At 43.5% G+C, this 22,888-nt stretch overlaps 1 protein-coding gene across 2 annotated transcripts in view; it reads right to left on the reverse strand.

Moving 5' to 3' along the window:
- EBF2 (EBF transcription factor 2) overlaps nt 1-22,888 on the reverse strand; it is a 119,779-nt gene that overhangs the window by 10,520 nt on the left and 86,371 nt on the right. For both annotated transcript variants that reach the window (XM_019291234.3, XM_010408276.4), the window contains exons 7-11: nt 19,413-19,494; nt 8,793-8,910; nt 6,907-7,037; nt 5,910-6,036; nt 996-1,084 (exon numbers count right to left, since the gene is read on the reverse strand). In XM_019291234.3, coding sequence (XP_019146779.1) covers nt 996-1,084; nt 5,910-6,036; nt 6,907-7,037; nt 8,793-8,910; nt 19,413-19,494 — 547 coding nt within the window. The remainder of the gene's footprint in view (nt 1-995; nt 1,085-5,909; nt 6,037-6,906; nt 7,038-8,792; nt 8,911-19,412; nt 19,495-22,888) is intronic.

Below are 22,888 nucleotides of genomic sequence, written 5' to 3' on the forward strand. Positions count from 1 at the left end.
ATATATAAATAAAGTAACATAAATATATACTAAATAAAACTAAATATAAAAATTACAATGAATTAAGTAAATATGTGATAAATAAAATACAAATAAATAAAGAAGTACAATAAATACAATAAAATAATAAAGTAGAACAGGAGAAAAAATAAATAAAATGAAATCATTAATATAATAAGGTAGGATAGACTAGACTAGTCTGAAATAAATAAATATAACGAGAAGAGAAGAGAAGAGAAGAGAAGAGAAGAGAATGGAATGGAATGGAATGGAATGGAATAGAATAGAATAGAATAGAATAGAATAGGATAGAATAGAATAGAATAGAATAATTAAATAAATAAAATAAAACCGTGAGCTAGTGTTCTGTCAGGTGACTCCACTGTTTGTGTGTGGTCACTCTGAAGCCTGAGTACCTTCAGCAGGTGCTATTTGCCAGGTACCTGAGGAATTGAAGCCCTCACAGTGGGTCAGAGCAGCCCCCCCAAACCACGAGTCCCTCTGGAACCACCGGGTGTTGATCCCTGGCCCGGCCGTGCCGCGTCCGGGGCTCCTCCGTGACCCGGAGCTCTCCAGAGTCCTGAACCTGCTCCACCTCAGCAGCACCAAAAACGGAGACAAATCCCAGATGTCCCCGTTCCCCAGGAGGTTTCAGTGTTTGCTTTTGCATGGACACACGCACGTGTGTAGGATTCAGTCTATTCCTTGGCATGGACACAGCATTTGGGCTCAGGGATTTGTCACCACGGATAAATGCAGAGGACAAGGACAATGAACTGGGAACATTCCCTGGACTCATTTTAACAGCAAAATTACACAGAGACTGTTTGAGCTCTAACACATAAAAATCAATGTGGGTTCTACACAATCCCATTCTTGCTGGACTTGGTGAACTCAGATGTGATTGTCATTTAAGACATAATTGTGTCTCTTTTATGAATTAGAAGTGAAAGAACACATTTGTGGGCTGAGTGAAATGCTTAAAATTATTTTACCTTAGCTAATCTTTCGGGGTCCCCAGGATGTCTTGGGATGACCTTCTGCAGTCTTTGGAAGCCATAATCTATGGTAGGTTCATTTAAAGCTGGAAGGAAAGCATCAGACCCCACATTATATGAGTGTATCTAAACATGTATTTTTATATGGCTCTGTCTCAATAGGGGAACAAAGAAATCACGACTTCTGCACTTAAAACTGCTCCAGTTTCCCTGTCTGGCTTCTCATCCTCTATCAAAGGCCGAATGAATAATTTGGAAGATGCAGCAGCACTGTCACAAAATACTCCTTTAAGGGTGAATGTTTCACTCTGGACAAAACTATGACAGTAATAAAGCAAATTATGAGACAAATACACTCCAGAGCAGGTCTTCCTGCTGGTTACACAGCCAGAAATCAGAGAGCTGTGTTTGCTCCTCTAATAAACACATTCCACACACGCCCCCAACGTTTTGCAGTCCCAAAGTAGGGCACAGCTCTTCATTAGACACATTCCCTTCCCCAGTTGTGTGTTCTGCATACGCCGCCACTTCCCTGTAATGATCTTAATCTCTGGTGGATAAACCAGGATATTTTGACCCAGATCCTCAGTTAGCAATAGCTGGCAGAGCCCTACTGGCATCGCTGATGATTTCAGAAAACTTCAGACACTTTCAGAGTCTCTGCTAGGAAATCACAGCAATAATGATCGAATTCCTGATTATTCAAACTCCAATTTAAATTGGTGCAGAACCCAAAAGTCAGCTTGCAGCCTTCTGTGTGCTCGGGCTCTGCCTGCCTCCAACACCTCAGCAGTGCCACTGTGCACCAACAGGGATGTTTTTCTTTGAGTTTCCTTATTCTTCAGAATGCACATTTTAACACAAACGACACATTCATGCTGAGGATCCTGCGAAGAATTTCATGACACATTTAATAAGTAACATATGTAAAGTCCTTTAGCACTACCCTTGCTCAGTGCTGGCTTAGACCCTCTTGTACCGTTTGTGGGACGTTTTGGGGAAAAAAAAGATCTTTATTTTTTTAAAATAACTGGTGGCACTGGCACAGCTGAAAATCCCTCATTGCAAGAGATGCTGATGGCTCTTATTGAACCATCCAAAATATCCTGGCACCCCACAGGAGAGCCATCTCCTGCACCAGGAGAATGAACCCATCAAGTGAGACAGACTTTTACACTGATCCAGGTTCCCTGTTTATTCCTGTCTGCCTTTGGTATAACAACATGAAGGTAAAAGGTCACATTCCCCTCTGAGATACATTTTATATTTACTTTTTATTAAATAATTATGGCATGGCATGAAGTTTAAATATTGCAGGAGATAATCGAGTGGGAATTGAGCAGAGAAAACCCAGACCTGAGAATTTAGTCTTGGCTATACTTAGAATGTCTTTGCTCTCCACTGGGAACCATTCTGGTTTGCTTAAGGAGTTTAATAATACACATTTCAACTGCCACAGAATCTACACCCTGTTTGGGAAGAGGGGTTTTCTGGGGAGTGGGTTATTTTGCCAATAATCTGGAGAATTAGAGGCCAATTCTCTCAAGAGCCTAAACATCATTATTATGTGTCATTTCTCTTCTTGATCGCAGATCTATTAATTTATGTACCTTAAGCTGAAGAAATGTGAAATATATAGGAATTCAGACATATATATATATATATATATATATATGTATATATATATAAAGTTACTAAAAATAGCCAATGGGAATATGCTAAATGCTAATTCAGGAAGAAGAAGCTGGATATTATTCAACAAACATTTTTCCAATGGATTGACATGGACATTTTCATCCTGATAGATCAACAGCAGCAAATCATTTCCCGACAACACTGAATTGTTCACGGGACTCAGCCATCCTGAATCAATGTGTACATTATGTCTTTCAGCACAAAGGTCTTCTGTGCAGCCTGCAACAAAATTGCCCACTATTGGTTTTACTCATTAATGGAACAAAAATATCTCTGTCGTGAAATCCTGCTAAAGACCAACATCAAGTATTTGGAGGAGTAAATGACACCTTCCCAACTGGAGGCCAAGGATGGAGAATCCACCAGCAAGTTCAAGCAGCTTCCCCACAATCCCACTTCCACTGAGGAAAGAGCTGCTGGGTCAGGAGTGATTTATGGGTGTGTTACACAGAAATATGGCGGAATTATATCCAAATGCTTTGGGGTTCATGGATTCAGAGACCATAAAGGGGTCTGACACACAAGCAGGCTGGTCATTACTCCCTAGAAATCAGATACCTGAAATGAAAGCCCTCAGAAAACGGACTCAGATAAAAAATCTCTTCGGCAACCCTCAAATCCAGAGTTTCAGGCTCAAGGGGTCTCTTGAACTTCCCAAAACATAGTTTAAAAAATTGGGCGTGGCATGATATAATGTATGCACAAAAAGAGAAGCCACCTAGGGAACAAGCTGAACTATCAGTGAGCCTGTAAACCTCTCTCTAGCATGACTGCTTTAACAGATTTGTTGTATGAAAGTAGGGAGAGATCCAAATGTGTCACCAGCTACCTGACTTCATTTATGTGAGGCTCAGAGTCTGGACAGTGCTTTCTCTTTGATGTTCTTTACCCCTCAAAACCTGTGTTTTCATCTTAAACACAGCTATTCTGACTCACTGGAGTAGGAGGGGAAGAAGAATTCTCACAGCTGAGCAAGTTTTGCCACGACACTTGGCTGCATCTGCCAGAGCTGCAGCGGCAGCTCAGCCCCTCTCTGCGGGGCCCGGCTGTGGCACCCACCCAGCACAGTGCTGACATTGAAAGTATTAATTATCACACCACACATCAAAGCACATCAGACTGCTGCAGGAGGAGGATGTTGTGAAGATCTGCACGACTTACCCCGAGTGGCAGCAGCTCGTGCTGATATCGCCCTGGGAGATGTGGGAAAGGGCCACATCCCAGGACCTCAGCACAGCTCTGCAGCTCACCTTGGATTTACCCCAGAAAGCAGAGCACAGGGAAAACAGGAGAATCAAAGTCTGGACTACTCTAGAATTATCCTGAACCCATAAAACTGAGGCAGAGGGAGAACAGTGTTTGCAGTGGGACGCCCAACCTCTAAGGTGTTAACAGAGAAAAGGCACCCGTGGCCTTAAAGTTTGAATCATGGACTCATGGAATGGCTTAGGTTGGAAGGGACCTTAAAAACGATCTTGTTCTACCCTGCTGCCATGGGCAGGAACACTTTCCACTAGTCCTGGATGCTCCAAACCCTGTCCAACCTGGCCTTGGAAACTCACATGGATGGGGCAGCCACAGCTTCTCTGGGCACCCTGTGCCAGGGCCTTGCCATCCCCACTGGGAGGAATTTCTTCTCTAAATCTCACCTCAATTTCCCCTCTTGCAGTTGGAGCCCATTACTCCTTGTCCTGTCACTACAGTTCCTGATGAAGGGTCCCTCTCTGGTTTTCCTGTCAGCCTCTTCAGATCCTGGAAGTCTCTTTTTCCCTGTGTCTCTCGCAGGCTAAAGCAGTGACAGCAGGAAATGCTTTGTCACCTCAGCTTTTTCTGTCCAAGGGAACTCACTCTTCCAATTTAGAGAGCTCTCTGCATCCTTGTAAGTGTTGTTTCTCACAAGCAGACAACAAGACCTCCAATCTCCTTACAAGATTTAGCAAACCAGCACCTTCCCCTCCCTGGATCCTGGCACGGAGGCAGATACAGCACAGCCCAGAGCCCAACCTTTCCCACAGATGATTTTATATTGCTTTGCTCTGACAAGGTAACCCCTGGAGGATTTCTGCTCAGCAAGGAAAATTATGTTCCAAATCTCCCTGATATACACATTTCCAGGTTAGCATCTCTGTGACAAAGTAAATGCAGAGCTGTGATCAAAGCTGAGCTAGGAAAGCCTACAAGATGTGCCCTCAGCTGGCATAAACTGGTGTGTTATTAAAGCCAAGGGAACTATAATGGAACCACTTACAGCAGCAGAGAATTTGAATTTGTGTCGTATTAAAAGCAGAATATGAGGCTGCAGCAAGATTAGCAGCAGAGAACAAATGTCTTATTCCAGGAGCAGCTGATGAAAGGAAAGCAGTTCAGAACAGGGATGTGTGTGCAACCTGTATCCTCGCCACATGAAGGCACACATGGGGACTAAATGGTTGTGGTGATTTAAAGATAGGCTTTTATCTCTCATTTTTGGTATTTTATCTCTCACTTCAACTGCTGAAGTTGGTTCAGCAGCTGCCATTCCCCTCCAATGAACCATTTCTCTGGGTTTTTTGCTGTACTCTCCAGCACGTCGTTCCATGTCTACAGAACCCTGCTGGCTTCACTCTTCCAGGGAGTTTTCCATGTGGGAACCTTATGGAAAAGTCCACACATCCCATTTTGGCGATGAGAGGATGTTGATGGCCAGGTTGCAGCACCCTGAGTGAGAGCACTTTGGAGTGGAAATGCTGAGAGCCCCGGAAGTGCAGCAGTGCCAGCACAACATGCTGATATAAAACCACATTACAGGATGCAGATGAGCTCCCACAACAGCCTCTTGGTGCCGTTAGATTTACCCTTGAAATGTATAGCTAATTTTTATATTCATCTTTCCAACAGTTTGTCATTTTCTTCTTCAAACAATCTGTCTTAGTGTGACTCTTTCAAAAAAAAAAAAAAAAGAAGGAAAGAAAAGCTCAAATATAATCAGGTTGAACATAAATATTTGGTTGTATATTCTGTAGGCAGACCCATGTTGTGACAGCAGTTGGGAAAAATATTAACGTGCAGTAAAAATGCTTTATGAAACCACCTCCTCACACACCCAAATGTCACCACTCTCAGAGTGGCCTGGGAAGAGCAACAGGGTAAATCAATCAATCAATCAATCAAACAAACCAAGGGTTGTCAATACCCATCACTGACACAGCTCCTGCAGCCCAAATCCCAGGCACTTACCTGTGTAAATGAACCTGCCTGGTGCTCCTTTGCAGAACTGTTTGGATTTGTAGGATAATGTCACCTCCACCACGCCAGGGATGTGCCGGGGAGGCGTCTGCACGCGGATGGCGTGAGGGGTGATCAGCTGGGAATGGCAACAGGAGAGGCACTGTCAGGTGTCTGTTCTATTCTTTCACTTCATGAGTAAATAACAGAAAAGTTTGGGTTGGAAGGGCCTTAAAGATCATCCAGTCCCACCCCCAGAGGACACCTTCCTCTATCCCAGGTTGTTTCAAGTCCTATCCAACCTTGGACACTTCCAGGGATGGGGCAGCCACAGCTTCTCTGGGCAACCTGTGCCAGGCCCCACGGTAAAAAATGTCATCCTCATCTCCAACTCTACCCTTGTTCAGTTCAAAGCCATTCCCCCTTGTCCTGCCATTACAGGCCTCACTAGAAGCTCTTTATTGTCGCTGGAGATCAGCAGAGGGATACACCTGGGTTAGTTCCTGGCCTCCAGGAGAGGATCACATGTTTTAGGATAAATTGTCATCAAGAAACTTGTACTGTTAAGCCCACTGGTTAATTGATGGCTTTTTCCTAGGCCCAGATGGATTTTTTTCTCCTTCCCAAACTCAAACCCTTTCTTTATTTCTTTACCTTTGCTTGTGCAAATGAACCTGTGTAAATAATAAACTCTGTGGAAAAATAGGTAGAGTAACACCCATTAAGTTCATCAGTGGATAAAAAAAGATGTGGGAATATCAAATGTCTCCTTCAGCTCATATCAGGAGACAATTTCTAATCATTTCTTTGATTTTATAGATGCCTGGAATTGTTCAGTTCCATTCTGGGTGTCACACAGCAAGGAAAACACATTCCATGAATTCCCTTCCTACAGGTTTGTATGTCCCACCTCACACACCACCACAGAACAGGAACAGGAATTAACCCCACTCCTCCTCAGAAAAGGGAAGTTTCCCCAGCTCCGGGGCGAGGGGGCAGCTGTACCCACCTCACTCCACACCAGCATGGTCCCAAACACCACCTGCAGCCCGTCGAAGAAGTTGTCCCCGATGATGATCACCATGGCTCCCCCCGTGGTCCACCCCTCGCTTGGGCTGATGGCTTTGATGCAGGGCGTGGCTGCACGGAACAAAAGCAACATCGAAGCATCACTTTAAGGTGTCGTTTTTTATCCCCCCAACAGCTTTGAGGCTGTTTGCAGGCCTGGGTGTAAATCCTGGAACAATTCCTGTGAGCATCAAACATCCCAAGTGATGCAAAACTGCAGCTGAGAGCAGCTCCACCCATCCACACCTGGGAATTCCTGAATTCCCACTGCTGGCAGAGGCCTAGGACAAGTCCCCTCCAGCCATTCACCCATGAAGGCTGCTCACCACTCCACAAACCCCAGCATGCTGATAAATAAGTAAATAAAGGAGTGTTTTCTGCCTTGCAAGTGTTAATTACTTGCCTATTCATTACTGGCACTTAACATCGTGTCATTAAAGCCTAATAGGCCAACTGTAGTGGGTGTAAAAATGAAACGCTTAAATGATCGTGCAGAGGCTGTTTAAAAAACCAAAATAACACCCACTCATTAGCATATGATCCCACAAACACAAACCCTGTGGCAAAAAAGGTAGAGTCACATTCATTAAGTTTATCAATGGGTGAAAGAAGATATGGGAATATCAAATGTCTCCTCCAATTCATATCAGGAGACAATTTCTAATAATTTTCTTGATTTTATAGAGCCGATTTTTTTTTTATTTCTCTCTTCCATATGTTCAAGGCCTCTGGACTATGCATCCCATCAGGAACCCAATATGGTTTCCAGGCCATAACCAAAGTCAATCCATCACTCCATTCCCAATGTTGACAGGGTCAGAGGTGGAGGGGAACTTTGGCAGTGCTCCAAAAACATGAGACTCCTTTGAACAGCCAGTCAATCACATCCAATCAGTCAAGGAAAAACTGGATGGCTTCCTAGGCTAGGAATCCTGGGATTTTCCTTCTACCATTTCACTGCCCGCTGGGGGAGAATTAACACCACTCTGAATTCTTTACTGATTCAATCATTTTCTTCCAGTTCATTAATTCTTCTTTTAGGTTGATACAGGGCACAGTTAAGAAGTGGGGCAGCAAAACATTATAATGAAATAATATCCTTGCCTGTCTTTTCTACTAACATCACCAGCTCTTCTCACTTTCAGTGGCTGCAGGGGAGGGAAAAGCAGGCACTGATAGCATTTTCCAGCATTTTCCAGCATTTTCCAGCATTTTCCAGTCATTTTCGAGCACTGTCTGCATGAGGGAGGTGGAATGTTTTGGGAACGAAGAGGGAGAGGAGGGGCCGAACGTTTTGAAACTTAACAGATACCAGAATTTATAATTGCTTGAATACAGTCCCCAACCCATCCTGGAGCTGGCCATGAGTCTGGCTAAGCCAAACAAACTCACATCAATTAGTGTCAGCTCCCTCTGCGCATCGTTAGGCTCCGTGCACAGTTTGTTTAAGGGAACCAGTGACACTTTTTCATACACATCTTGTGCTGGAATGGCTCTGTTTAACTAAGATGTCATCTTGCCTAATTTGCCTGAAATCAAATCTATCCCAGCTGAATGAGAGGGCTGAAATTTAGATAATACTTGGTGTTTCTGTGTTTTTCATCTTCTCAGTACATACTAATTAATAAATTGCAGGGGGAGGGGGAGCCAGTCCCTCAGATGTGAGGAGATCATATTTTGCATGCAGTAGACACTGTTTTCCTGCCTCTGCCTTCCCCAAACCCCCTGAGGCTCTGCAGCTCCCCCTTAGCTCTCCTTCCCTCCTGAAAACAAACAGAAATGGAAGAATGGGTAATTTCTGCTCTGCTCTCCAGACAAAACTCCCACCTTCCGAGGGGTCGAGTCTCCTCGCTCTCCGCCCATGCTTGGAGTTGTTGTGCACGAACATGTTGTCAGACACTGCCAGCACGTGCCCATCCACGTTCACTGTTGTTGATAGCACCACCTGAATATTTAGAAAGAGAAGGAAAAAACAGCCAGGTAAAGAATTCATTCGAAATTCCACTTGTTAGGGATTAATTATTCAGTTTGGCTAAACCCTTGTTTTGTAAAATGGCAGCACACCCTGCAGGGGTTTACGAGAAGGAGAGAAAGTATTTTCAGCCTTCATTCAGTGCATTAATTGCATTTAACACAGCATCCTCTGGGCTGTACAGAGGCCTCACGGTGTAATGGCCCAGCTCCTGCAGGATGGAAACTCCGTGAAAACAGGACCTAGTATCATGTCTGGTTTTGATGTGCGAGTGCACAGCGCCTCCTGAAAATCATCTGAGCCTGAGCACCCCAAAGTAAGCAGCAGGTTTTAAACCTCAACCTCCATGACTGGGCTCCAGTTTGAATTCTTAGAGGAAGCAACTCTATATGTTAATTAATCCCACTTCGGTTTTTACAATATCCAAAGTTCTAAATCCCATCAATCCAGAAATATGTGTGACTTCAAACCACAAACTTCTGGGAAAAACAAACAGTGTTTTAACTCCTGAAAGAAGATGCCCTCTGATTGGGTGGTTCTGACAATTTGTTGGTGTAAATGAGCTTAATTCCATCCCACTGCCCCACCTACAGTAATGCACAGCCATGGAGAGTCAAGCCCTGGATGTGTTCATGGATTTTCACAGCCTCAGCTATCACAGCCAAGGTAAGAGAATGTCAAGCTCTAATTGTTGATAAAACTCTATCCAGCACAGAGCAGGAGAGACCTTGCCCTCCCCGGGCTTAGGCAAGCTTAAAGAATACTTTCTTTCTTGAGACAACTCTAATTCATTCCAAAAGGCTCTTGTCATCCTGTACTCTTATACTTCTCAAGCATTCTTGTCACAGAATGTGTTGCTTTTGTGTGCCAACTGATTTCCTCATTCCCATTAGGGTGGGGTGCGACTCCATCCAAAGGGAACATTTCCCGCATGACATAGCTGAGCCCACTCAGATGCACTTCATTATTTTCCCTTAAACAATGGAAATAAATTTTAATCTCTCACTGGCCAGCCCAGAGCACACTGTGGCAACAGGGGAATAGGCCTGAATTATTCCAGTGTCTGAAATATTTACGACAAGTGTTTAAATTGCAACCAAATGTAAATAAAAAGTGTCTTGTATATACAGTTACACTATGGAATAGAGACATCTCTGAGCTCACTTACACGAGTGGGATAAATACACACCCACGTGCTCCCAGGAAGAGAGAAGAGAGGCAGGCTTCAAGTGTTCTCACATAGAACAGAATCATGGAAGATCCTGAGTGGAAAGGGACCCCCAGGGATCATCCAGTCCAGCTCCTGGCCCTGCATAGAAACCTCAAAATCCCACCCTGTGCCTGGCAGCGCTGTCCAAATGCTCCTGGAGCTCTGGCAGCCTCGGGGCTGTGCCCATTCCCTGGGGAGCCTGGGCAGTGCCCAGCACCCTCTGGGGGAAGAACCTTTCCCTGGTATCCAACTTTTCCCTGATATCCAGCCTAACCCTCCCTGGCACAGCTCCAGCTGTTCCCTGGGTCCTGTCCCTGGTCCCAGAGCAGAGATCAGTGTTGGAATCACCGTTTGAGTTGTGCACAACACAAGAGCCACTCTTTGGCAGGGGATGTAGAGACCCCCACAGCAACAGCAGAGTAACGGCAGGAACCAGCCCAGAAGACACGTGCTGAGCATCCTCTGCTCCCCGAGCCAGCAGGAATGGAAGATGCACTTCTGGACCTCTCTCCACATGTGGTTCTGTTTTTATCCAACTCTCCCGTCCATGGCAGGAGGGCCAGAGCCACTTGGCCTGTCACCGGCTGGGACCCAGGCTGAATAAACACAGAATTCTCGGGGACAGGATGAGATGCAAAGTTCAGATCTGGAGCAGAACCTTCTCAAAATTTGGGACCTTTTTTGCTGTAACCTGAAATTCAGCAGAGACCTTTGTCATTGCTACACCACCACCACCCAACTCCTCATCCGCGTGTGGAGAAAGGACACATGGAGATCATGGCATCAAAATGACTGAACTTCCTTCCTTTGCCCCAGCCATTCCCTCTTGCCTGATGGAGGTCACAATACAATTGTTTTATACTGGAGATTAAAAACCAATGTTTTATGGATAAAAGGAGGAGGAATGTGCATTCCACCATGGTCTCTAACTCCCAGGCCCTTCCCTTTCACAAGCCAACTGCTTTCCCCCAGTGAGTATTTCCTGGGTCACGAAGGGTGACCCTTTCCATCTGGAATCAATCAGTCAACTCCTGACAACTTCCTGAAACACCTCACTCCATTTCCTGTTCTCTCCCCCTTCCCTCTTTCCCCCTGGTTTGCTTCACTCTTCAAAACTGCAGGCCACAGCAGCTTAATGTTAGAGGGTCAGACACAGTTAGACTCCAAAACACTACACAAGAACACCTTTGACCTTCAAAAATCTTTACATCTTAGCTAAACAAATCAAGGTCAACGTTTCTTACCATTACCTTGTTAACCATTTCTATGCATTTTTGCCAATACCCTCCTGAATACGTATTTATCAACAACACTTGTTCTCCCAACGTCGTAAACCAGTCCAAGCCCTTTTTAAAATACCCCTGTATTTAGTGCTGATGAAAGGTGATGTGCAAACTTCCCTGGAGATTTAAATTCTCACTTTTGCCCACAGCACTGGCAAATGGCTCTGGTGAGTTTTTCTTTTCCTGCCCTGATGGCACCACTTCTTGTGTATGATGGTTTGGCTTCTTTGCCTATTCTCAATGGATGATCTTTTACCTAAAACCGTTTGTTAATGCAAAGTTTAATCCAAAGGGAATGATCTGAGAACAAAATAGGTCAGGTAGGTCATGGATTCTGGTAATTGAGGGCCAAATTTGGGCACAGACAGCATAAAACCTAAAGATTTTGTGCCACCCAACAGCTGGACCAAACTGTCACCTCTGCTGGGGTTTCAGAGGACAGCAAGAAAGAAAGAGAGAGGGCAATGTGTTATTCCTTCATCCTTCCAAACACAGATCTCATCTCCCTCAGAGCACTGAGGGAATTACAGGATTCTAAGCTGTGTTTTCACAGTCCTTGAGGTTCTCCCTGCCAATCTGCAAAGGTCTTGTTATCAGCTGAGAGGCCACAGCCATAAACCAGTGATTCCCCAGCAGTCCTGGAGAAGTGCTGGAGCTGTATCTCCACATTATTTTTGTTTCCCAGGTGGATTTCTGTAATGCAATCCCCGCTCAGAACCCACGGGGAGGGTTCACCTCCCGTGACATCCAGACAAAGTGTCTTTAGCACATTAAACTTGGCTTCTCTGAGCTGCACTGCCCCTCCTTCACCTCCCTGCACAGCTCAGGGGGTTGTGTTTCTTTATAAACCTTCACCTGGGTACTACAAATTTCCCTCCCCCTCCTCTGTTATATCAGTATTTTTATATTCTAAAGTGTGCTGCTCTTCAAATCACAGATATGCAAATCCATTCACATCCCCAGATATAAAATCTGTATCGGTCACAGACACCTATTTAGACATATGGTACAAACATTCCAGGCATACAGGCATTTACTTACATGTAACATATCTCATCACTGTGTAAATGATCTCTCTCAAAAAATTCCTGTTACCATTCCAAGTGTGGAAAAAATTCTTTATGACATTGTACATCTGGAAACAATATTGCATTCCTGATGCACTTTCCCTTATAACTCTCTAGTCACAGCACCATGTTATTTCAACTTTTCAAAAAAAAAAAATAATAACCTACTATGAGGATTTTTTAAAATTATTATTATTATTATTATTAATAATAATAATAATAATAATTTTCCAGCTGAGTGGAAGGAAAGATGTCAGGCCTCATCCTGCTGCCTGAACTTGGACAGGGCTCCCATTGATGTCAACAGGAATTTTGGTTGAGGGAGTAACACAGGAGGAGAGCCTGGATATGATGGGTTTGCTTCAGAGTTGGATTAGGAATAAATTAAATAATGTGAAAAAAATGTCAGCAGCCTCACTCTGCTCAAAACTTCCATGGAATTCCTTGGGAAATCCTCCCTGAGACCCTGAGCCTGCAAACCGGGGGCTGACAGAGCAAACTGGGTACTTGGCCTTCACTCCAGGGTCTCGGAAAGTTCTTGGGACACAGGGCTTGGACACCACTCCTGGGTCACTGGCACCTTGTCTCCTGCTATTATCCACAGCCAAACCATGCAGCTGCTTTCACAAAATCATTTTCAACCATTTCCACCTTCTGCCTTTGACACTCATCTTGTTTTAAAGGCTGATGGTGAGGGAATTTGTGGCTTACAGCCTAAATTCATTCCTAGTCAGTTTATACTTAACATTAGCTTTAAAATTATTATTTGCCTTCCTGACCTACCTGAGGGTAATTCCAGGGAGCAGTTCCATCCCTCCTCAGGGCAAGTATTTGAGCCAAGCTCTTGTCTAGCCCCTGTCCCCTTAATGGCCCATTCCTGCACCTGTTCCAGTGTCATTTTGGTCCCTTTTGACTTTAGTTAATCCAGTGTGTTGTACCCAAACAAGAAATCAGAGGGGCACAATGCACAAATCCCCCTCCTTTCTGCTGACAGCGTGAGACAGAGTGGATCTCATCTGTGGTTTGTTTTTAATGGATGAGACATCACTCTGGGAACTCTCTTTCCCCATGGATTTTTGGCCTTCAGATCTGAGCACATTAAGCTCCTTGAGCACTTTTTCTCTTGCAATTGAGTCAGTCCTTCCCTTACTCACACAGAATCTAAAATAACATCACCTTTTGTTGGGTCAGTCAGTACCTGATGAAGAAATCTGCCTCCCTACTAACAGGCCCAGGCTCTGCTGACACCAGCTGCATTTGTTTTGCAATCCATACCTGGGAAATTAGTCCCCCATAATGATTATTCCATGTAGTATTCACCTCTAACAGCAGTTCAGTGATCCCTATCCATATCCCAGCCTGACCACGGGGGTCTCTGGTCCATTCCTTCCCCATCAGCCTGAGCAGGATTTCAATTTAGAGCAGTTGTGTTTTATCCTCGCTATCCTTTTTGCTTCCTACAGCCTACATTCCTAACTCCCAATATCATCCCACCCCTCTTAATCATTTTCCATTTCCCTGAGTGACACAGACCCCTCAGAGCTCTGGATTAGAGCGAGCTGGGTGAATTCCCAGCCCCAGCCAGCTTTGCTCACGTGCCTGATGATGAACTGATCCAACCACTCCGAGGTCAGGAAGGAAACCTCCCCAGGGATGCACCTTGTTATTTTTCCTTTCTCTTCCTCCCTAGAGCATCTAGAGGAGGGGGGGTACCTGCCAGGAAACATTCCATGTCATGTTTTCTGCTGAAAACAGAGGGCAATTACTGACCTTTCTCTTTTTGCTCCTAAAAAAGGACATTGGTTCAAAGCTGACCACTGTTAGTACCAATTTCTGCTGCCTCATACCCCTCCCTGCCACTGCAGGACCTGTTTAATCACTGTGCTCCTGGAGGAAGCAGAATTCCCAATCAGCAGGAGCCTAATGTGTGAGCACCAGGTCTCAGCTGAAGCATTTCAGCTGAAGAGCCTCATCTTAATTCCACAGAATTATTGTCCCCCTTTACACACCGGTCGTTACCATTAAAGTATCATTGGGCTTCAATCAAGTTCTGCAGGAGAATTCCTCATTAAATGAAGGGCATCGGTTTTATTTTATTTTTTTATTTTAAGTTCCATTCCTGGGAGAGCCCCTCACTGAGAACACAGCCCTGCCTAACAATACCTCTGTAAACTCAACGAGCAGAGGAGCTGAACTCAAACCCTGTGTTTGAACAGGCAATTCTAGGATGCTTTTTGTCCCAGTTTTCCACCCATCAGCTTTATTTGAAAACACTTTAATTGATAAATAAACAATATTTGCTTCAGTTAAATTCACAAGGACATATTACTCCATCTCTGTGGCTTTTGGGCAGCCACCAAGTAACCATGACATTTTCCCTTAGTCCTAGAAATATTCCCTTTCTTTCAGTTCTAGAAAGATTCTCTTTCCCTGCTTTAGCCACTGACAGACACTGAAGACATGATTCACAATAAAATCACGTTACTACAGGGGAAAAATCCCCACTAAAATAATGATCACGCATTCCTTAACTTCTGAGGTAAAACATGGTTTTCAACAGCACAAAATCATTGCATTTGGTTAAAAAACATAGGCAAGAGATTGTCACTGTGTTTTTGAAGCTCTACTTAATATCAAAGGAAATTTCAAATAGTCAACGTGATCACAAAGCAGCTGGTGTTGCTCTCCAAACAGAAGAATTATAATAAAAAACCACAACTCTTCAGGCATCTGGAGCTGCATTAAATTTACAATGCAGTGTTAATGTAACCTTTCCTCCCTTTTCTCTCCCCACCCCCCCTTTTTTAATGATACAAGTGAAACCTGACATTTAATTTAGCTTAATATATTACCAGTATAGTATCAAATATCTAAATCTTGTAATGGATCTGGAAGCAAGGCTGAGGCCAGGCTTGGACACTGGATCCCAGTGCCTTGGAACTTCGGGGCTGAGCCAAACCAAGCCCAAACTGTGCAGCTTCACACCCATCTCTAATCAGAAGCATTAACTTGACACTTTTCCAGCCATGAGTAACCACACCTCCGAGCTGGAAGACCCAACAGGATGCATTGTAGGGCGCTATTTCCATGTCTCTTACTTGTATTTGTGTCCCAACAACAAAGCCTCAGGTCTGGGCCTTCATTCAGGCTCCATTAAAGAGCAAAAATTGTGTTTGAGGAGACCCTTTCAGGCCCAGGTTTCAGTAGTGATTTAAATGAGAACTTTTATAGAAGGATTCTCTCTGCTGTTTTGTTTAATAACCACAGAAGAAAAGGAGTATCTTGATGTTTCCTGGAGGTTTGACAAGCACTACTCCATTGAAAATGAAAATATTTGGTTCTGCAGAGGAACACAAGTAGGAATTCAAACACACTTGGATGAGCATTGCTGCAGAATTCTGTTTGCACAGGGAAAGTGAAGTGCTTGGAAATGTCTGGAAAAGGAGGGACTTAATAACAACAGCTGTACAAATAATTTACTGGGGAAAAAACAGCAGAGGTTTTAGATATGGCCCAAGACTGGAACATAACGAATTAAATCATGAAATGAATAAACCACCCTGCTACACTGTGGTTTTGGACCCTGTTTTTACTCTGCTCACAGGTTCCTGCACTGGCAGGATGCACAACTGTCCCTTCAAACCTAACAAACAACTCTGCACAGTCAGCACTGTGCCTGGCCGATATCTTAACAATTAAAATAGAAATTAACACTTCCACAGTGTGCAAACAGACCACTTCCATTTTAAAGTAATTTTTTTCCCCACTTTTGACTTTCAGAGTTGCTGACAGACCATGTCCAACAAGCAGCAGGCAAAAAGAATTCATCAAAATTTTAAAACAGAAAACTCAACAAACACAAAAAAACATCAACCAAAAATAAAAGAAGGGTCCAGAAGCCACTGGAATGTTCAAGAGCACTCCTGACTTTGGTTATGTTCAGGGAAGTAATGATGCTATCCTCAGAAACCAGCAGGCAGACAGAAAACAAGCTGTCTTTGCCTATTGTCCTTACTGTTCATCATGGCTAATTTGCTTTGGAACACAGAGCTTTGTTATTCCCAAAGTGTCAAATTTTAGCAATTTGAGCCACTTTTTGTATCTTTTTTTATCCACACTGACCTCTGCAGCCCAGCGCAAAGCTCAGCAATCCACGTGTCCAGCTTTGAAGGAGCCTGAATGAAGATCCTGCTCTCACTCAAAGCCTCAAGAATTCTGCAATTTGTCTCAAAGGTTTCAGTTCTGTAACTCTGAGTAAAGGTTGACATTTTTGGGGGATTGATGAAAAGTAAACTAAACTCAGTGGCTTTAAAGCCTGATCTTGCTTAATTTTGAGGCTTGAACTGAATTCTCACACCAAGACTCAAAGGGGGCGAACTCCCGTGGACTGAAAGAGCAGGAGGAGTTGAAGTTATCCCTGAGAAACAGAACCCTGGAGTTTCACTTGGCTTTGTTTTCCCAGCTTGGCATGTTCCGAGGCAGAAAACCCAGCTGAGGAGTCCATCCCAGCTCATTCTCCTCAATCAAGTGCTGGGTTTGGTACAGAGATCAAAAGCAAGGCCAGGCTGTCTCCCGTACAGGAGAGCTGCCAGGTGGATGGGCTGAGGAGTGAAGGAATTCCATCCCCATCCACGTGGTCCTGCAGGATTTGGTTCAGTTCCCCTGTTTAAGGTTTCCCTGCACATCTGAGGCTGTTGAGCTCTGTCACATCCCCATTTGGGTGAGGTGACACCAAGAATAATGCTGAGACCACTGAGAGATTTCTGGCCCCCCCTGAAAAATTAGATCCAAACTCCTCCTGCAGCTCAGCAGCTGAGGGAAATCAAGGATTTGAGGATTTTTGGGGAGTAGCCAGCATGGGTTTGAAATCAGAGCTGAATTTCTTCAGTATTCTGGTGTGTTTGGGTCCAGAATTTCTCTTTTGGCAGCTGCAACCAATATTCTGTGTATTATGGCAGTGCCTCAGGTCCCCAGGTGTTAATCAGGAGAGCCCTGGGCACGATTTTTTACAAACTCAGAACAAAACCCAAAAAAAAAAAAAAAAAAAAGACTATTTATGTTTCCTGACATTCCACAATCAGCTCTTCTTGCTGGCTCCAAGAGCTAACAAGATCTGTTTACATGCTGTAAAAGAGGTTTTCTTTTGCTTTCCAGATTTTTTAGTATTCTTGGCAGATGATAACTAATTGCTGTTTTTTCTGTATGGAAATTGCCACTTGAAAAAAACCCTCAGTATAAATTTCCTAACAATGAGCACCACTTTTTTCCTCGTGTCTTATCATCTCTAAAAAACACAGAGTGAAGAAGTCACTGCAGTCTCTTTAAACTACTGGTGAAAAAAATTAGGTTGGTCAGGAATTTTTCTTTAAATTTCTTTGTGCTCCAAACAAAAAGCAATAAATCTTTTTTTTTATTATTTTTTGCCTGCATCTCTTTAATTTTTTCTGAGCTTTCAGATGCTTTTGTTTTGCAGGATTTCTCGTAAAAGTTGAAACCTTTTTTTTTTTAATTATTAAATTTTTCATTGCTAGCAGAAGCAGATGAAAAATAAAAATCACTTTTTCTATGAGAACACGTTTTGATGGAAAGTCTTAAGCAACTCTGTAAACTCCTGTGGAGTTTTAACTCCATTTATAAACGAGGAAACTGATGCAAGTGAACACAAATCATGAAGCAATGAAGCAATGAAGCATCAAGTGCCAAACCTAAGGATGTCACCTTCCCATGCCAAAGATCTACAGGAAAACCACACATCCTTCAGTGAGGTAAAATCCAATTTTTGTCAGGGATGTGAGACAGTGAAGGCAAAATAATAACAAGAACAAGGGTGGTACTGGGTTCCATCAGTGAATTTTGGAGGTTCTGGCTGGCAAAGGATTCGTGGACTTGCTCCAAGGCTCTCCTGGATCAGGACCACAGAGTTTCACCAAGGTGAGCAACCCCATTTGGAAGTAGAGACGAAACGAGAGGGAAAACGGCTGATCAAAGGTCACCCAGAAACTGTGGGGTACAGCCCCACCACCTGATTTTATCCCTGGGGCTCAACCTTGTCCCAGAATCAGTTTCAGCCCCACTTTCCTCACCCTTCCCAGGTGACCTGACAGCACATCCAGGCTGTCAGAGCTGGGCCATTCCCTTGGCACTTTCACGGGGGCTGAGCTACAGGTGAAACCCTCTCATTTATTAAACAGAGCTGCCTAAAAGGTGAGGGCATGAGAGCCGTGCTGCCTCTTCTCTCCCCACTGCCGCACTCCACCTCCTCCGGTGCTTCTGAGAGCTGGAATTCACAATCCATCAGCCTCGTGGCTGATGGAACCAGTGGCAGATTTCACTGCAAAGCAGCTGGGTCATGGTCCCACGGGGCTTGTTGCTTTTGCTGTGAGATCTTAAAGTGACCATCACTATTTTGGCTTCTTGGTTTGTTGGGGTTTTTTTTCAAAGAAGCTGAAGGGAGGGTGTGAGAGTGTTAGAAAGCAAAAAAAAAAAAAAAAAAAAAAAAAAAAAAAAAAAAAAAACAAGGAAAGGGGTAGGAAATGAGGAGGTTGCTTGTGTAGCACGTACAGAGCTACTTTGAAAAATTCTGAGGCATCTAAATATCACAAGCACGATCCCTGCTGTGGGCAGCTGTATGTGCGAGTGCTTTGCCCGAGGGTGTCAAATCAAATATCCACTGCTGGTTGGTACAGTACAGCACTTCCCCCTGGGGATTCAGGGTGGAAAAAGAAGGAAGGGAAGGAAAAAAAAAAAGGGAAAAAAAGGTTTAAACACAACAAATGGAGAAAAAGTTTAACACTGTCTGATATAGCTTATCATAGACTGTCATCATGTTTGTTAGGAGCAATGTAGGAGAGAGGAGAGGGGAAAGGAAAGAAGAACAGAGGCAGACAGGTCAATGCTGAGCCTTATAAGACCTACCTGGAACCGTCTCATATCTCTTGGGTTTCCTGCTGTTTTCAAGCAATTCTGATTGCACTTGAGAAAAAATTTGAGGAAGAATCTGGAAAGATAAAGAGCCACGTCACTTCTATTAACCACAGCAAAAGGTGTTATTATATTCTTGTTTAAAATCTTCATGAAGTGATTTGCGTGATGGCAGATCTTACAGGACTGCAAGAACTTATCAAAACACAAACAAACCAAACTCTGATAAAGAGAATTTACAAAAACCAACAGGTAAACTATAACCAGTGTGACTGAAATCCACCGTGGTGTAAGTGAACATAACTCCTCTGATCTGTACCCACTCCTTCTGCAGGTTTGACCACACAATTTTAGTCTCTTCCTTTATCTCTCCCTCACATTCAAGGTCTTTCTTTGGCTGTCTGGAGGGATTTTCATTGAAACAATATAGGAGGATAACGGTATTGTGGAAACCACAAAACCAACAGGGCAACTCCGAGGCAGATAAGCCTCGGAATGACTCGGAATGTATTAAAAACCCGGGAGCAAACAGAGCTCGGAGAAGAATCTGATGAGGTTTCATCCTGATGATGTTTTTCCTGATGAAGATTCCAGTCACTAAAGCAGAGGAGCAGAACTGCCAAGAGCCCAGATTATTCCTACCTAGATTTTGAGGGAGGATAAGGAAAACACGAGCTCAAGTGAAACATGACAGCTCACGCTGTCCGAGCAGATAAACCCATTAACATCCCACAAAGTTCTCGTGCCAATTATTTTTGCCCTGTCACATACACCCATCTTCATATGGTTTATTATTCTGTGGAGTTTAGCTTGTCATGCACCCAAGTGGAATCTCCAGCCTGTTGGGGTGACTCACCCAACACTGCATGGAGATTTTAGAGTTTAGAAATATTAAGCAGGAATTTTTCTCTAAGCTTTCCCACCAAATTTTGTCTCACGTCCACGGAGGAGAGGATTCACCCCTTTGTTTTCTGATTAAATCTGGGAATTTCAGAGGTAAAGAAACTGTGTGAAAAGCCACAGTTGCTGGCTTAAAAGCAAAACAAGCAAGTCTTCAAAATTAAGGCATAAGCAAGAAATTTTTTGGCATCCTCTGTTGCAAGTGAAAATATTCTCTGTGATTCTTTCCGTTTCTATTTGTCAGACAAGATGGGTTTAACCGCAACAATTATAATTAAAAAAATAAATCAAAGACTTCGAGATAGATTTAGAAGGAAAGAGAGTTGGATACAAGGAAAAATAAATAGTTGAAGAATTGATTTCGAATACAAAGAACAAGTTATTTATTTATTTCTCTTGCTGAGTGCTTTCCTTAAAAAAAAAAAAAAAAATCTGCTTTTGCAGTAAGTTAAAGTCCCAGGTGAGCCAGGCCTATTTCCCTTTCTGTTACTATGACAACGATTTTTTACCGCAGTCCCTAAGTCCCTTCAGAACTCACACATTCATGCCTTGAATTAGAACTTTAAAGGAGAAAGATGGATATTTCCTGGGTTTACCAACAACACCCTCCAAACCAGCCCCAGCACAAGACAATAACACAGAAATCCGCTCTCCCTTGTTAGTGCCACTTTCTCTGCACCACTCCCACCACGAGATTTCTCTTCCATCTGCCCCAAAATACAAAGAAAAAGCCACGGGTTGGATCCTTTCGTGTGTTGCTTGAAAAAACAAAACCCCTCCGAAACCCTCACCCACAAAAAAGACCCAGATTGTGCCATATAAAACCACTAAAATCCTCCCTGCCAGGGACTCTTTTGTAATTAAAATGTCCTATTTTTTAATTAATATTCCCTTAAATCTCTCACAAATGCATTAGATATTTTTAAAATATTTATTTTCTCGGGATGAGAGTGTTATTTTCTCCCTTTTTCCTTCTCATTTCAGATCTCACTTCACCAGGACACTGAGGTTCAGCAGGAAAGAGGTGTCAGTGCTCAGCTCTCAGAGAGCAACTTCTGCCAGCAGGGCCCTGGGCACCCCCATGCCTTCCAAACTAAAAATCCTACACAATTTCATGCCTTGGGAGCAGCACTGAATATATTTTATTAAATAAGTCCTGTCGAGTCCATGCTAAAATCTGTGACCACTTTTATACGAATGATTTGGTGAGATTATATCCCTAAAAATGTTTTCAGAAGGAAACATCCCCTGCACGCCGGCGCCTTCAGACATTCACAGGAGAATCTGAGGCACAAATGCTACTCACAAACACTCCTTTTTATCTTTCCCTCTTCTTATAGTTATAAAAAAGAATATTTGCAGATATGTAAACAGCTTACAGGAGATGTGCCTGTGCAAAGGAAAACTCCAGAATGGAACCAAACTATAAAATGAACCAAGGCAAGGAACTTTTACATGAAAATCAATGAGCGGCTGCCTGATTATTCTGCAGGAAAACTGCAAAAAAAAAAAAATCCACAACTTGTTACTTCTAAGGAAAAATAAAACAAATTAAGCAGGAAAATGACCAGCTTCTGTTTTAATTTTTTTAATGGTTGCATCCCTTTTGATTGAGATGAGAAAAATGATCAATATGAACTAAAGAATGAGGAAAATGAGCGGGAAAGGCGGCTGGGAGAGAACTTGCTGTGTCAGCTGGGCTGATTTTGGGAAGAGCACAGATCCTGGGGGATTGTGGGTGACACAACCCCAAAAGGCAGCTACAGAGAGGCAGAAATTCCAAATGTCCATGTAACAGCATCCACGAGCAAACTCCGCAACTCTGCGTGGCAAGGAACTAAAATCCCCTTTTTCTGCTAAATGCCTGCAGAAAATCAGGGTTCAGAGCCCCAGCAAACACAAACCAACAGCACACGTGACAATGAAGCTGGATTCCAATTAAATCCAGGCTGAATCGTGCCAAGGGGTGCACTGTCCATTAAAAAACCACAGAAAACAAAACTCCCCCTCCCTGAGCTGCCGCAGAGCTGAACATTCCCAGTCCTCCCCGACTGCTCTGCACCAAACACATCCAGACCCACCGAGCCTGGGATGCCCCAGCCTGGATATTTAACCCCAGAAGTTTGGGGGATCCCACTGAGGTGTCTTAGAGGTGCCTTGACTTTCTGGAAGTGCTGGGCTGCTCAAAATGCTGAGAATTTTGCTGCTTTAAGATACCACAAAATCTCCTCGCTCACTTCTGAAAGTGCTGGGTTTGGGTTTAGTACTTCAACATTGTGGCAGAATTCCTACTTGTTTTGCTAAGATGTTTGTTGGAGATGGCTGAATATGCTGCACTAGGACAATTCCCCTCCTATCACCCCAAAATTTCAATTTAATTTCATTTAGCTGCGCACACAGGGATTTTTATCTTTTTTTCTCCAGTTGAACCACATCTCTCTTTTTCTCCTTTTCAGAGTTCCTCCAGTCAAATTTGAGCTGCAACTGGGCACCTGCAGGAAGTATTGGGTAGGTTGTTATATATATATACATACATACATACATACATATATATGTGTATATATAGATGT

The sequence above is a fragment of the Corvus cornix genome, chromosome 22, assembly GCF_000738735.6.
Source record: "Corvus cornix cornix isolate S_Up_H32 chromosome 22, ASM73873v5, whole genome shotgun sequence".
Classification (NCBI taxonomy): Eukaryota; Metazoa; Chordata; class Aves; order Passeriformes; family Corvidae; genus Corvus; species Corvus cornix.